This window comes from Asparagus officinalis, chromosome 5 (assembly GCF_001876935.1).
Source record: "Asparagus officinalis chromosome 5, Aspof.V1, whole genome shotgun sequence".
Lineage (NCBI taxonomy): Eukaryota > Viridiplantae > Streptophyta > Magnoliopsida > Asparagales > Asparagaceae > Asparagus > Asparagus officinalis.
Genome location: NC_033798.1, coordinates 121,680,038 through 121,695,326, shown reverse-complemented (window position 1 = coordinate 121,695,326; position 15,289 = coordinate 121,680,038). Strand labels below are relative to the sequence as shown.

The following is a 15,289-nucleotide window of genomic DNA, read 5'->3' as shown; positions in this document are numbered from 1 at the left end:
AGGCAAACCTAAGATGTTCAAGAGTAACATCTTAGAAATCCCAGCCCCAAATGAGGAATTGAGGTTTTTTACTTTAGAATTTTATCTTAGAGACAAAACCCTAGCCGCAAATTGAGATGAAATCCTAATCAAATTACACAAATTACATTTTTCTCAACTAGGAGTCAATATGCTGCTCAATTGAGATCGAAACTTACTTGAGATATCCAATGCGCAATTATTTTGGAGAAAATGAAGAATTTGAAATTTTTTTATTCTACTAGCGTGTGATTAAATGTTAAAGAATGATGATATCTTCGTCTCCATGAGAAATATATAACAGCGTCAGCATTTTTTAACGGTAAAATTTGTAGGTTATTTAAGTGAATTTTTTTACAAATAGAGTCGGCAAAGTGAAAAAAAAACATAAAACAATAAGTCATTTTCATACGATTTACCTAATAAAATATGAGCCACACGCTGAATCCAGGCCAGCCCATTAATCTGAAAAGACCCGGCCCATTATCACCCGCCTCCCGTATGAGAACAGAGAAGAGACGCCGGGACACTAAACCCTAACCTCTCCTCCTCCCCAAAGCTGCAAAAAAACCCCAATGCAGGAAAAATCATGGCCGATTCGAGCAGCGGACCCGACGCTGAAGTGGGCGGCGAGATCAGATCACGGCGGAGGGATCCCCCGCAGGATCGTGATCATGGCCGTCGGCGCCTTCGCTAAGGTCGCCACCAACGTCCTCAACTCGACCGAGGTCCACAACTCCGAGACGCTGCGCAGGGGCGACCGCTGATCACCGTCAGCAACCACATGTCCACGTGAGTCTCAGTTCTTGATAGTTAGGGCGTTTATTGTTTGAAATTGAATTGATTTTGATTGATGATTTGGGTTTAGGGTTGGGGCTCATGGCTTAAAATGATGACTGGTATTGTAGAATGGATTGTACTGATTGTAGCTATCATGGTATTTCTCACCTGTTTGAATTGATTGGAAGTCAAATTGTGGGTTTATAAGAGATTTGTGTTCTCTTACAAATGGTATTGCAAGTGAAGGTCGCAGGCGGTGACACTGTCTCTGTAGCATTCGCCTGGGACAAGTCTAGTGCAAACCCAAAGAGGTAACTCTAGGATTGCAGTGTTTGTTTCGTACTAGACTAGTGCAAAACTAGTCCTCGGGACTGCAAATTATGTGGGCATGCTAGGGTCCCTTCAGTCCCACATTGACTGAGCGGGGAAGAAATTGTCGGTTTATAAGAAAATTTGGGCTCCCTACCTATGGTAACTAGCTTTCCGGTTGAGTTTTCCTAGGTCTTTTACACTTTAGGATGTAATGATTTTTCTTTTTGCTAATGTACAAATTGATGAGAGGCATATGGGAGATTTTTCATTGAATTTTCTGAAGTTAATGAATTATTGGATAGTGTAGTTCTTTTGACTAAAGCATGTTGCATTCTTTAAGTGTTTCCATAGAGCTTAAAGTGGCCCGCACGGCAAATTTGTTTGTGATGTTTCTGAACAATCTGGCATGAGGCCCTAGTTCAAGGATTTGGAGCCATTTTCTCTTTGAACATGGGAAGAACGTTATCCTATTACCTAAGAAGATTAGATGGTGTGTAGTTGAAAATAAATATTGCTCGTGTAATAGTGCCCATATCTATCTCCTACCCCTTCCTTTGGAAAGAAAAAAGAAGCAGGAAATTGTTTTCTTGTTATGTGTCTCTGGCTACATGTGTATACTGGTTCAGAGACGTGTTTGCACATGGTTACAAAGTACCCATCCACTTATTAAGTTTCATAGGTTCAATGGGATCTAGATTGACTGGGAAAAGAATTACCTAACTGCTTTCTGGATATGGTGCAAGTGTTTGATGGATGTATCATAAAGTTGGCAAACTTTCAAAAGTTCACTTTTTTAATCGTGTTGATCTCCTCCCGTTTTGTTATTGAGGTCGTTCATACTGATGCTCTAGAATACCCTTACTGCAGCCCAGAATTTTCATTCTAAATGTCAAAACAAAATAAAGGTTTCAGTAAATCTAGAGTTTGTAGGCTTCTTGCTCTTTTTATGCGACCGAGAGTAGCCAGTTACTGCCTATCAGTTGACAGTTTATCTAGCTTCTTTTACAGTTCACCTCTAAGAAAAAGAAAATACTGTTACTTTCTTGCTTTACTACTTGATTTGCATGTCCATTTGTTGGCTGCAATGGCGTCATATGTGTAGTTTATGCTTTCCATTTACCATCTTTCTGTGAAATATCAGAGCTCGTTGCTGAGCAAAGGAATCAATGGGACCTAGGAAGTAGGTTGATATCAGGGAATGGAATTGCTCTATCATAACATGTCATCTATCCAGTGAATCTAATCTGAGAAGGCATTGTGTCATACATGTATTGAAGATCATCTTGATAAAAGAGAATCAACAATTGTGCATTTAGATGGTGAGACTTGGATTGTTTAGCAGCTGTGCATTTTGTATGTTCTTGATATTTATTATTATTTTGCATGAACTATGCGTTCTATATTTGTAAGGAAAGTTCTATCTCAAATTTTACATTGTAAAACAGGTTGGATGATCCACTTATGTGGGGATTCAAGGGTTTTCCCACTGGGGATGCAAACCTAGCAAGGTGGGTGCTAGCAGCAGAGGATATATGCTTCAAGAATACCATTTTCTCATACTTATTTCGTCTGGGTAATACTTCTCAAAGGCATATAATCAATATTTCTCCCTTTTATATGTTTAATTAACGAACTGCCTGTTTACGCGTGTAGGTTGTTTAAGATTCTGAAATATTTTAGTTATTCTACATTTTTTGTTCATCTATCTTTCATAAGAACTAAGCCAAATCTTTCCATTGGGTTGGCAAACAATGTTAGTGTAAGAAAATAGCCAAATGTGTGTACAACTAAATTATGCAAAAATAAGTTTAATGGTCAAAAAGTGTGAGAGGATATAGATGGTAAATATAATAAATAATTATGATGGTGTTTTAGGTAAAAGTAAGTGTAGAAGCTAGCATTTTCTTTTCTTTCCATGGAGAAAGTACAACTGATCTCCTCATGAAATATACAACTCTATCGAGTAATCCCTTATTTAGCAGTTATTGTAGAAACAATTTCAGTAGTTGCTTCCAAAAGAAAAAAACTTAATCACATCTGGCTTGGCATGATTATCTAATTTAATTTTATTTGAGCCTTCATTTCCAAAGGGACTTAACTAATTCAATTTCTAAGTAATATACTCCCATCCTCTGAAATAAATGTCAAGCATAGATGGACTGCCTTTAGATGGGTCTGATATAAAGAAAATTAAAGGGGTTATTTGCTTGCGAGGTTGGTGCAGATTGCAAAGCAATGATTAGTACAAAGAATTGCTGCTGTTGTTAGAATAAATGACTACTTTTCTGTTTCACTATTGCAAGGGGTGGATATGATATGACACATTCAAGTTTCTTATTATTGCTTTTATTGATTAATATCTTATAAGACTTTGGGCGTGATTAAGCATGAAACTCCTGCTAGATTGCTAACTGTGTGAGGAAATTCATGCTGCCAGAAGTATGAATGTAGAAAATTACTATTAGTTATCCCCTAAGTGCAACTTCCAAATTGTTAATAAATTTTAAAGGGAAAAATGGAAAACACACTTTCTTGTTTTTGGACAATAAAATGCAATTTATTTTTTATTTTTCTGAGCATGGTCACATGTGTGTTCCTTGATGAAATTACTATTGCAAGAAGCATCCAATGTCTTCTACAAGTTTTTTGATGCATAAACGACCAACTAGAAAAGCAAACTAGCTAATGTCCTCTCTAGAATATTACGAGTTATATACATCTCTTACTTTTTATATAAGTTGTAAATCATAGTCGGAGAAAGCATTATTTTTTTATAGATAAAGGTTTAGACAATGAGATCGAGACGAAAAGAGATAGAGGGAAAGATGTATTTTTGGAGGTTATGGTAAGTTATTTTATTTCTATGTTATTTTTAAGAGCCTTTTCTGCTCTTTATATTAAGGCTTTCACAATTCCCGTCCACCCTCCTGAGGAAACCACCTCTAATTTTCCTCCACATTTTCTAACCAGTAACCTAACAAACCATATTTCTAAAAAATCTCAGATTGTTAAAAGTTGAATATTGGATGATTTAATTAATGTTTGAATGAGCCAAACTAACATACATTGGGAATAACTTCAAATCTAAAAATGCAACAAGTTGAAGGTTTTCATGTGAAATGACAGTAGTATAAAGTTTACAAATTAATAAAATCTCTATTTGATTTAGAACAATGTTCTAGATAGTGGTATCTCAAATTTCATGACGTGATCACCAATCTTGGTTTTGTTTAGAACAAATTAGATAATTGTCGTTATATGTCATAGGAGCAAATTTATTGTATTATCTTTGTGTGTGAATGATATATTGCTCGTTGGAAATGACATGCAAATGTTGAACAAGACCAAGTTGGATCTCAATGAAATTTTTTGAGATGAAAGACATGAGAGATGCATCATATATTCTTGGAATTCAAATAATCCGAAAGAGCAAGTCTAGAATGTTGAGTTTAAATTAGGAATAATATTTAATAACAATTCTTAAAAGCCTTGGAATTGAGAATTTCAATCTAGCACCAACTCCATTGGTCATGGAAAACGATAGTGTAAAGTGCAAAGCCTTGGAGAGCGCCTGAAGCCATTCGATGTTCCTTATGCTCAAGCATTTAGAAACTTGATGTATGCAATGTTTAGTACCGAACCTGATTTAGCATGTGATGTAAGTCTGGTTAGTAGATATCAAAGTCATATGAGTCCAAATTATTGGGAAGATGTTAAAATGGATATCAAAGTCATATGAGTCCAAATTATTGGGAAGATGTTAAAATGATTGTGAAGCATATTAGACGTAGATTGACGCACAGATTGGTTTATCAAGCTAGTCACTTGATATCCTTGATTACTCCGATGCTGATTTGAATGTGATAAAGATGATGGAAAGTCCATTTTAGGACACTTGTTCATCGTTGGAGGAAGAGTTGTTTCTTAAAAGTAGTAAGAAACATGGGAGTGTTGCGAGATACACACTTGAAGCAAGATATGTAGCTTGCATTATGACAACTACACATATTGTCGGGATAAAACACTTTTTGATTGATTTAGATCTCAATTAGTTAGAACCTATTGATATTTATTGTGATAATCAGGCATCAATTAGCTTGATTAATAATGGTAAGAATAGTTCACAAGGAAAACACATTGAGATTAGTATCAGTACATTCGAGATATTGTAGATAAGGGTGAAGTTAAAGTGACTTACATCCCTACTACGGATATGATTGTTGTTCCCTTGAGAAAGGGAATACCATTAGAATTTTTTTTATCAAACAAGTAAGTTTGATGGATAGAAATAACTAAGTAAATTTCATGAGTAATAAAATAAGAGTTACTCTAATGGACAGTGGAAGTAAGAAGAAACATTTGCTCTCACAAACAGTGGGAGGCACATCACGTGGTTAATTTGGTCAAGTGGGAGATGTTATTTTGACTTATTCAAACATTAATCAAATCACTCAATATTCAATTTCCAACAAATTGAGATCTTTTGGAGATATGGATTGCTGGGTTATAGGCTAGACCTAGAAGAGTTTGAAGAAAAATCAGAGGCAGTTTCCTTAGGAGGTGAAGGATAGTTATGAAAGCCTCTATGTAAAGAATATAAAAAGCTCTTGGAAATCACACAAAAACAAAACAACTCACCAGTGCCCCCTACAAATGTATCTTTCTCTCTATTTCTTTTTGTCTCGGATGTGTGATTGATGGGTCATATAGTTGGTATTTATGGATGTGCTAACGGTTCCCTCCAAATATCTTCAACAAGTTGCTTGAATATTCATTGATAACAAATTAAACTTATAAAGCATTAATCAGTTTTTAATGTATCCGTAAATGAAGTACTAACTGCAGCCACCTGTGCAGAGGAAGTAGATTATTTTGGTCTTTCAACTGCTCAGAATTCGGATTCCATGCTGAGATTTATATCTAGGATTTACTTTATATGTTGTTTTCAATTTATCACTGTGCTGTGGTTTTCCATATGGTCAGAATTATTCCCCCCCAAGCCCCCCCGCGACAACCCCCCCCCCCAAAAAAAAAAAAAAAAAAAAAACACATTTTTTCTGTTGATTGCTGAGCTTATGCAATATATTTTTAGTTTTATCTTGTTAAAAAACACACGAGAATCTGTCCTTAGGTATTCTTGTGGTCCAGGTTTGTTTTCTAAGAAATTAGAAGTGCACAGGAAAATGCATACCAATTACAAGAGGTGGTGGAATTTATCAAGAACATATGAATGAAGCTTTAGAAGTCTTAAGAGATGGAGGCTGGGTAATGCGTCTTGTTGCTTTGCTGTGTCTGTAGCCTTATGTCATACTTATTTCTGTATCGTACTTTATGCAATTACGTTATAAGTAGCAGTAGCTATGAATTTGTTTATCATACTGATTATTACCATGGAAGGTGTAGTTGCATACATTTCCAGAGGGAAAAGTTTCACAAGTGAATGCACCTATTAGACGGCTAAAGTGGGGAACTGCCAGTCTTATTGCACGTGCTGCCGTTACTCCAATGGTCCTACCAATAGTTCACTGTGGGTTTGAAAAGGTTTGTCTAAATGTGTTCCTCTGCCATACTTTCTTTTGTTTTCCTTCTTGCTTCTAGGTTAAGTCATGTGTCACCTGTACTTTGTTCATTTGGGCTCCATATATACATACAAGGTTAACTGGCTATATACGAATTATCATGTGACTACTGTGCTTTTGTTTGATCAAGATATAACTGTTCCATCTTCACTTTATTTATACATATACATGTCATTATACCATGCTAGTTAAGTTCCCAGTGATAGTAGTCTTTTTTGTTTAAGATATGGCAAAGTTTGCTCCTTCATTGTTTTATAATGGTTTTAATTTGAGAAAAATCTAGTTAGGGTAATACTAACTAGACTACAAATGAAATGCTAATATGCTATAATATTTTTGAACTATCGAGAAACCAAAAGTGGGGCTCCTTTCTCTTGGATTGCATTTAAAATCGATGAACCGTCAAAGACTTAACACTTTTGTGTATAGTATTATAAAAATAATCTGACATTTGTTACCTAGCTATCACTACTCTTCTAGTACTCAACATTTTTAACATTCCTTTTGATATTTCAATTTTAGAAATTTGAAATCGAGATTTCTTTGTTTGGATTTTTTTAAATGTTTTACATAAAATTGTTAATGCTTAAGATGGATATCAAAAGGTAGCAATCAGAATTTCTATTACAAATATTTGATTCCAGGACTTCTATGATTACCACATATCCAATCATTGGAAAAGCATAATTGTGCTTCAGAATTCAGATGTTAGCATGTGAAATACCAATAGTGGAACTGCGTAGGCATGTGCGCGTGTGCACGTCTGTATATTCTCTTTTCCAGTACGGTTACTAATATATATACGAGGCGCTCATTGTGATGCAAATTGAAGTGCTGGTGAGGCACCACTGTTTGATCCACATGGCGGTGACTTTTTATTCAGATTCTTAGCTCCCCATGTTGGAGCCTTGCTTTCATGTATTTTTTAAATCTTAGTAATAATTTCTTCTGCTTCTTGGCCTGCATCTTTGTAAGATTGTCATTATTCTAAATTATAGCAGCCTATCATTCTAGTTTAGTAACTGGATTGTATTGTTTATGTCAACTATTATAGTGTGATTGTTTTGAATACACAATATGTTGCCATTCTCTGTTTTCTGGTTATCAAAATATTCAACTGTAGTACATATAAGTAAGTCGACCTTAACTCTGAACTGACTTGGTGTTATGATATCTACAAATTGTCGCATCTTTTCATTCCGCTGTTTTCTGCTCATTTATGCTATTCCACCTCAGGCATTAACGCATTGTTAGGAATATCCAGAAAGAGTCTCGAAACAGCCAGAAATTATAATATTTTTCTCTTCTAGTCAGCATAATCATATTTGTCTCTCATATTCTTCAATAATCAACTGTTCTGTATATTGATTGATAGATCACTTGCGTACACCTTGATGTCAAGTACATTATAATTTTTCCCTATTGAACAGCTTGTTGTTTCCGGTTCTTAATACTCTTTTTGCTGATGCATTCAAGCATTTTCTTCATTCTTAACTGATTGATCTTCATTCTTAACTGATTGATTGCATTTCTTACTTTCAGGTGATGCCTGAGCATTCATTTTTTGGCAGAAGACCACCGGTCCCTTTGTTCAACAAGGAAATTAAAATTATTATTGGTGAACCAATACAGTTCGACCTTCGAACCTTGAGGCAAAAAGCCATGACTGTATCTCAGGAAGCACCATTTTGCAGTCTTGGGTGGCCCAACCTTTGCCCTGATGGTCTCAACGAGACACAACAAAGGTGGCTCTATTCCAACATCTCGGATAGGATCTGGACCATCATGGAGAGATTGAGGTGCTTCGGTTTGTCCCTCAGGAATGAGTAGGTATAATAACTTACGAAGCAGGGCTTCGGTTTGTCCCTCAAGAAAGAGTAGGTATAATAACTTATGAAGTGGGGCTCCTTTCCTTCTAGGGCTTAGATTTTTTTTATTGGCATTTTATTTAAATTTTTTGTGGACATTTCCCTTATGATATCTTTTTATTACTGTAAAATTTTGCTCAGATGGGGACACGTGAATTTGTGCTCTCTGCTTCAAGATTTCTCATAAATTTTGATAACAATTCATGAGGTAGGAGTTTAGAATTTGAGTCGATGTAGTATCATCCTGAACTTTATAGAAATTGAACATCCCCAGACAATGTTATTCTCTCCTTTGTTTCAGTTGTTCGTGTTGTTTTTTTTGGAATTCTATAAAGTGCTACACTTTTGTACTGTGTATTTTATTTAATCTGATGTAAAGTTATTTCGTTTATCTTTAGACGTTCGATGTCCAAATAACGCTTTATGTTCGGATGGAAGAATATTGCTGCAGACCTATGTTTATCGTAATAGCTGTGGAGTGCAAGATTGGGAGCTTTGAACAAAATTTATGCAAAAGAGAAAAAAGGCCCCTCTTTTCGTAGTAGAAACTAGAAATTTTGTATCCTATTAGAACCGGTCGTCGCATGCTCGACTGTTTCTGAGCCCTCCAACGGGGAGTGGAATTACAAATTCTGCCCCCTATTTTGTTCGGTTGACGCATGTCACTGGACGCTACGTCTTCTCTTCCGAGTTTCTGGACAGAGACCAAGGTTAATATTCTTCTCGTCGTCGAATCTTGAAGCGGAAGTCAAAAGTAGTTTGTACGCTGCGTCCAAAATTAGAAATAGAAAGTTAAGAAGATGGACCTCATCTCACGCTTGGGACTAGTGTTCAGTCCCCACTAATTTTTTTTTTCCCCCCAGCAAATGTATTATTATTTATTCTTGAGCGCGCACGGACCTCTGCTGACACGTTACGCAATTTGCGCGAGAGCTATACATTGATAGCTACAAGATGAATTAATCCTTGGGCGCTTCACGCATCTAGACCAGTCGTTGATATTTTCAGTCACTTAATATCTAAATATACTAAAAAAAATATATCCAATTTAACAGCGTTTGTCCACTCGTTTCATGACCACAAAATCGGCGCTATTTGGCAGTGAGATGTACGCGGCTACTTGAAGAGTGCACCAGAAATCTCTTGATTTGGTGATTTTTTTTTATTTTATTTGTAAACGAGTCAGAATGAAAGTTGTATAGCTAACTGAAAAGTTTTTTTTAGTAAGTCCTAGAAAGATTACGAACGCTTTAACAATGAAAATTAATACTATGAAAGGAGAAAGAAATTTCCGGGTCAAAGAGGAATGTGTTCACTGTTAGAACATAATCCTAAACCCTCACCACGGTTAAGAAGTTTTGATGCAATGGTTAGAGGGTCTTTAAGATTGTATTAGAGCAATCCGTCTTCAAATCCACTAACCACGAATTTAAAACAGATTTTTCAAAAATTGACACTACTAAGTGAGTCTAGGTTTCAGCCTATGAAAATGAGGCTCGATCCGGTACAAAAATACAATCATTAACTCTCACCACAACTTTGAGTTTTTGCTCTAATGGTTATAGAGACTTTAAGATTCACAGCAAGTGTTCAACACGTATCATAAAGTTGATGATTGATGATACAATATCGATGATCGCACGAACATAGTATTGACGATTGTATTGATAACGACTTCTTCGATAATGTATGCATATTGTACTCATTTCGAATTAAGAATGGAACACATTTCATGATCTATCTTTATGTTTTTTATATAGAGACCTCTACGTAATTTCTCTCTCTTAAATGGAAGTTCAAAAATCCCTTTGTCCTGTGGAAGAATTGAAATCCAAACTATCATCTTGTTTGGATTTTTAGATCTCGCAAAAACCCTGAAAACCATCAAACGCAGCAAATAGAATCACACGAGAGTTAACGCGGAAAACCCTCAACACGGAAAAACCACAGGATCAAAATCAATCCACTATTACCTCCAAATTACAATCTTTTGCACGGACAAAGACTGTCGAACCCCCTCTCTCTCTCACAATACCATTGAACCCGATTACACCCTCTAAAACTCTGATTACAAGAATATTATCTCTCTCCTTCTCTTTACTATCATCAATTTTTCCTTCAACAATAGAAGAATATATATAAGAAAACCAAAACCCTATCTCTAGCCTAATTTCTTAATTAGAATAAGATTCAATCTGCTAATCATGATAGATCTATAACCCTATCTAATTCTTATAAAGTTATACAAAGAATACACAATCGTAACACATCTTGCATCCATTTCCCCAGAAATTCGATTAAAAAAAAAGCGGAATACAGCGTGCTTTGCTGGAACGATGATGCAGCCCCCTTGTCAGCCCCATGATGCATGGTGCATGCATATCGAACATATCCTTTCCCATGTACACATAAAAACAAAATAATAGTAAAGAGCCCAACCCCAAACTGTACACATCTGTACTCACCCGCGTCCCGAGCGTCGACATCTTACAAAATAAACCCCAACACGGCATTGATCAATGTACATGTCAACGTCTATCTTGATTAATTGTTACCTATCATTAATATATTTATTTATACCTTTACTTAACCCCCTCAACTTCCTCCTTTTGAAATCTCCATGAACTTTCCCTCAACCGCCAACGCAACTAAATTCTCCAAACCTATATAACACCCTCAACCTCACCACAGTTTGAATAATTCCTCAACATGGCAATTCCCAATGAAGCTTATGATCAAGATAGAGGAGTGCCCACGTTCATCAACAAGCTAAGTTCTGCACTAAAGAGGAAGAAGAGGAAGGAGGAGGAGAAGGAAAATATTGAGCCATCTCCCGTTGCTCGCTCTTTCTGTTCTCAAAACAATGAGTTCGACTGCGTGTTTCGTTACTTCGACGAGAACGGCGACGGCAAGATATCGCCTGAGGAGCTTCGAGACTGTATGAACGTCCTCAGAGAGGAGGTCTCGCTGGAGGTGGCTGAGGAAATTGTGCGGTCTGCCGACTCCGATGGCGATGGGCTGCTAGGATTCGACGATTTCGTCGCGTTGGTGGACGTTAAGGAGGAGGAGGAGAAGGGGAGGAGCCTGAAGGAGGCATTTGAAGTGTATGAAATGAAGGGAGAGGGTTGCATTACCGCGAAGAGTTTGAGGAGGGCATTAAGGGAATTAGGGGATCCGAGGAGTTTGAAGGAGTGTGAGGTTATGATAAGGAGATTTGATGAGAATGGAGATGGGGTTATTAGCTTTGATGAGTTTAGGAATATGATGATGATGTAATTAAATAGAATTTGTTGGTTCATTGATTCTAACATATTGTTTTGGTGTTAATCGGAGAAATTAACACATTGAAGAATTAGAAGAGCATTTGTTAATTTGTGTTGAATTCAATAATTTTTAATTTCTGTTCTCTGCAAATATGATGTATGGGTAGGTGTATATAATGTGGATGACCCTTGTATCTCAGTTGGACGAATACAAACATTTTTCTGGGTAGTTTTTTTCATTAATCTGCATAATTTGTCATTCTTCTCTTTTAACCTGTGAATTGGTTTTATTTAATTCCTATCAAATGTTGATTCTTTGCGGTTAGCAGTGACTCAATTTATTGGGTTAATTGGATCATTGGTCACTATATTTATCTCAAAAAACTCTGTGGAATTTTGAAAAAAAGTCATATGGGACTATTTCACACCAAAACCCTCTTAAATTTTAAATATCTTATGAAAACAAAGTTTGCTCACTACAGATGTGTAAATGTGTTAGAGATTTTATGAAGATTAATCTACGAAATTAAATGCTAAACGAAATATGACGCCAATGAAAATCCCACAAGAAAGCAAACACCAATATTTAACGTGGTTCGGCAAATCATGCCTACGTCCATGGGACAATTCACAGACAAATATTTCACTATGAATCAAGAATACAATCCCTCTAAGTTACACCTGAACTTGAGGATTAAATCACAAGAGAAAGATACAATGTTACCTTGTTGATGCTCAATATCAAACAGAATAATCCAGAAGAGGATGGTTGCGAGATGATGAAGAATGATGGAGGGTCCGTTCCCTTCTTCGACTTTATGTTTGGTTCTTGAACGAGGGCTTGATGTCCACGCTGCACGGACAAGAAGAACCCATGAGAGGGCGGGAACTGGTTCCCCTATGGTTCCTCCGATGGTCAAGTTAGTGAAACTCGAGTGGGGAAGGGGAAGGTTAAGAACCGATGTGGTTCTTAAGGTGGCAATATGCATTAGAGATGATGATACCCTAGATTTAGCCCAGGAGGAGGAAGTCTTTACCTCTCTCTTTTTTTAGATGATCCCCTGATTTGGATCCTCTAGGTTCTCTATAGCCTATCCTCGGGAAACGGTGTTGGAGTGCAGGCTAAGAGCCCAGTCATCCCTTGCTTTACAGGTCTCGGCTGGCGACTGGAGAGGAAGTCATTTCATTATGGGAGATGATGTCTCCGTATTTTCTGAGAAGCGATTGAGAGCGTGGCAGAAGGCATGCTGGCATGCTGAATCATCTCTCGCCTTGCAGTTATCGGCTGACGACTGGAGGGGAAGTCATTTCATTATGGGAGAATGTGTCTCCGTATTTTTTGGGAACTGATTGAACTGACAAGTCATGAACACCTTATCAAGCCAAAGTCTAGATAAGGCTTGTCCGAGGTGGACTAAGATGTTAACATATGTTCTGAGATAGAGGCTTGGGGCTGGGCCGAGTTCTCAACTTAATCGGTAGCAGGGAATGTCCCTCTAGTCGTTTCTGAGAAATGGCCAGTGAGTGGTCGAGTGCCCTAAGTAGGATCGTCCTCGATGATAGGGTCGACCGACACCGCCTTTCGCGTCGACTTAGGAGTGTCGGCCTGTCAGATTGGTTGGAATGTCGTCTCATCTCAGCTAATAACCATCTCTCGAGTCGATATAAAAATATCGACTCGTCTGGGAGGTCAGGATCTCTCGTGCCGACCAATATCGCCTCTGGTGTAGACACCAGAGTGTCAGCTTGATGAGTCGGTGGGACCGAGACCTCTGTGATTGTGCCTTGGGTTTATCCTTGATAAGGTACCAAAGTCTTATAATTAGCCATGATGGTCAAGTAGCACTGGAGGATTTGACCATATGTCGTACATTGGACTTACCTTGATAAAGAGTCAAAGGCTTGTTATCCGACTGAGGAGTCGAATGCCTAGAACTCTTGAGAGTTGACTAGGGTTTCCTTCCCCTAAGGCCGAGAGACGACTGTGGGAGTCGGCCAAAGGGTTGAGTTTGTTTTGCTAGGGCTCTAATCGTATCATTTTGCAAATATCTGTTTCTTGGGTGAGTGAACACCATAACGCTGGTCATATACTTAGATACTAATTGGATCGTTAACCATTTCTAATTTTTCCCCTTCAATTAACATAACGAATATTCATTGACGTGATGTCAAAAAGTGTTGATCATTTGACACAACAGATTAATTCCTACGCATAATACCTTGATCACTAAATAAAATTTGTGACATATCGGGCAACTTATATTGAGTAATTATGTTGCATTTGACATTTTATTCTTTAAAACATTAACTCGGGACGTATTAAGTAAGTCATATTGTTTATAAATAAATGAAAATATACAACTCAAATTGACGAAAATGTTAAAAGTGACTAATGATGCAATTATTATTTACTTACATAACTGGTCATCCAAGCAATTGAAACACATGTATGAACATCTAATTATAAGATAGATATAGTGACTGCTGATGCAATTAACCCTGGTTTATCTACTTTTACAATATTGAAGCTGTTTGATTACTTAAGTTATGGATGGTTTTGGGCTCCACAAATGCTTGAGCAACAAATTTCAATGCACAAATTCTTAAATTTACATAGAATAAGATAAGGGATTTAAAATAAAAAAACAAATTTTTTTGCTAATATCCTTATTAGAGCTCACAAGTACTCGGCTTGCTCAAGAAAAGACAAACGAAAGAAGACCAAAACAAAGTTGAGGCTTTATCTTATCTGGTAAGCCGAGTGATTGACACAAGATAATAATAATAATAAAAAATCTATAATTATGCACTAATCTGTGTGCGTATTAGATGACTAATACGAGTGAAACACGAGGCACACATTTTTAAAGCCACCCACTTTAACCCCTGCCGTAAACCATCCCGCGTCCGCTTCGACGTTTCAAACTCTAGTCTTGTCGTCGGTGCACATAAAATGCTTCCCTCCACCAGCTTGGCGCGTATCTTCCACGGACGGTTGACCGTTACCGCCGCCCCTACGCCACTCCTTTCAATTTCTTCAAACTTATTGCAAACTATTTACACATTACCCCCCTTGAAAATGAACTAATTACCACCTTTTTTCCCCCTCCGCCACCATCCTCTGCCCTTCCCTTCCTCTTCCAAGACATTTCTCTTGCTCTTGCTATCAATCACCTATATATATATATGCTCCTGCACCAGAAAGGATATCACTAAACTTGCAAAATAACAACAACAACAACAACAATAATAATAAAAATGATATCTTTGGATTTGGAACGCGTTTTTGGTTATTTCGATTCAGATGGAGACGGTAAGATATCTCCGGCCGAGCTGGTCAGCTGCATGAGGAGCGCGGGAGAGGGGCTGACGTTCGAGGACGCGGCGGCCGTTGTGGAGTCGTCGGATTCGGATGGGGATGGGATGCTGGGTTTTGAAGATTTTGCGAGGTTTGTGGATGTCGAAGGCG

The 15,289-nt window shown here is 37.4% G+C and overlaps 2 protein-coding genes across 2 annotated transcripts; both read left to right on the top strand.

Annotated features, from left to right (window-relative positions):
* Nucleotides 537-8,912, top strand: LOC109841008 (N-acylphosphatidylethanolamine synthase). The gene is given in 6 exon segments (XM_020409848.1): nt 537-765; nt 768-810; nt 2,556-2,683; nt 6,290-6,375; nt 6,514-6,651; nt 8,232-8,912. Coding segments are annotated over 6 exon segments (855 nt in total). The 5' UTR covers nt 537-593; the 3' UTR covers nt 8,520-8,912.
* LOC109841009 (probable calcium-binding protein CML31) lies at nt 11,239-12,041 on the top strand. The gene has a single exon (XM_020409849.1). It carries the CDS (start codon nt 11,267-11,269, stop codon nt 11,831-11,833), a length of 567 nt encoding a protein of 188 aa, XP_020265438.1. The 5' UTR covers nt 11,239-11,266; the 3' UTR covers nt 11,834-12,041.

What these genes read in the sequence shown, in the direction of transcription:
- LOC109841009 (XM_020409849.1), top strand. Translation starts at nt 11,267, where the DNA reads ATGGCAATTCCCAATGAAGCTTATGATCAAGATAGAGGAGTGCCCACG.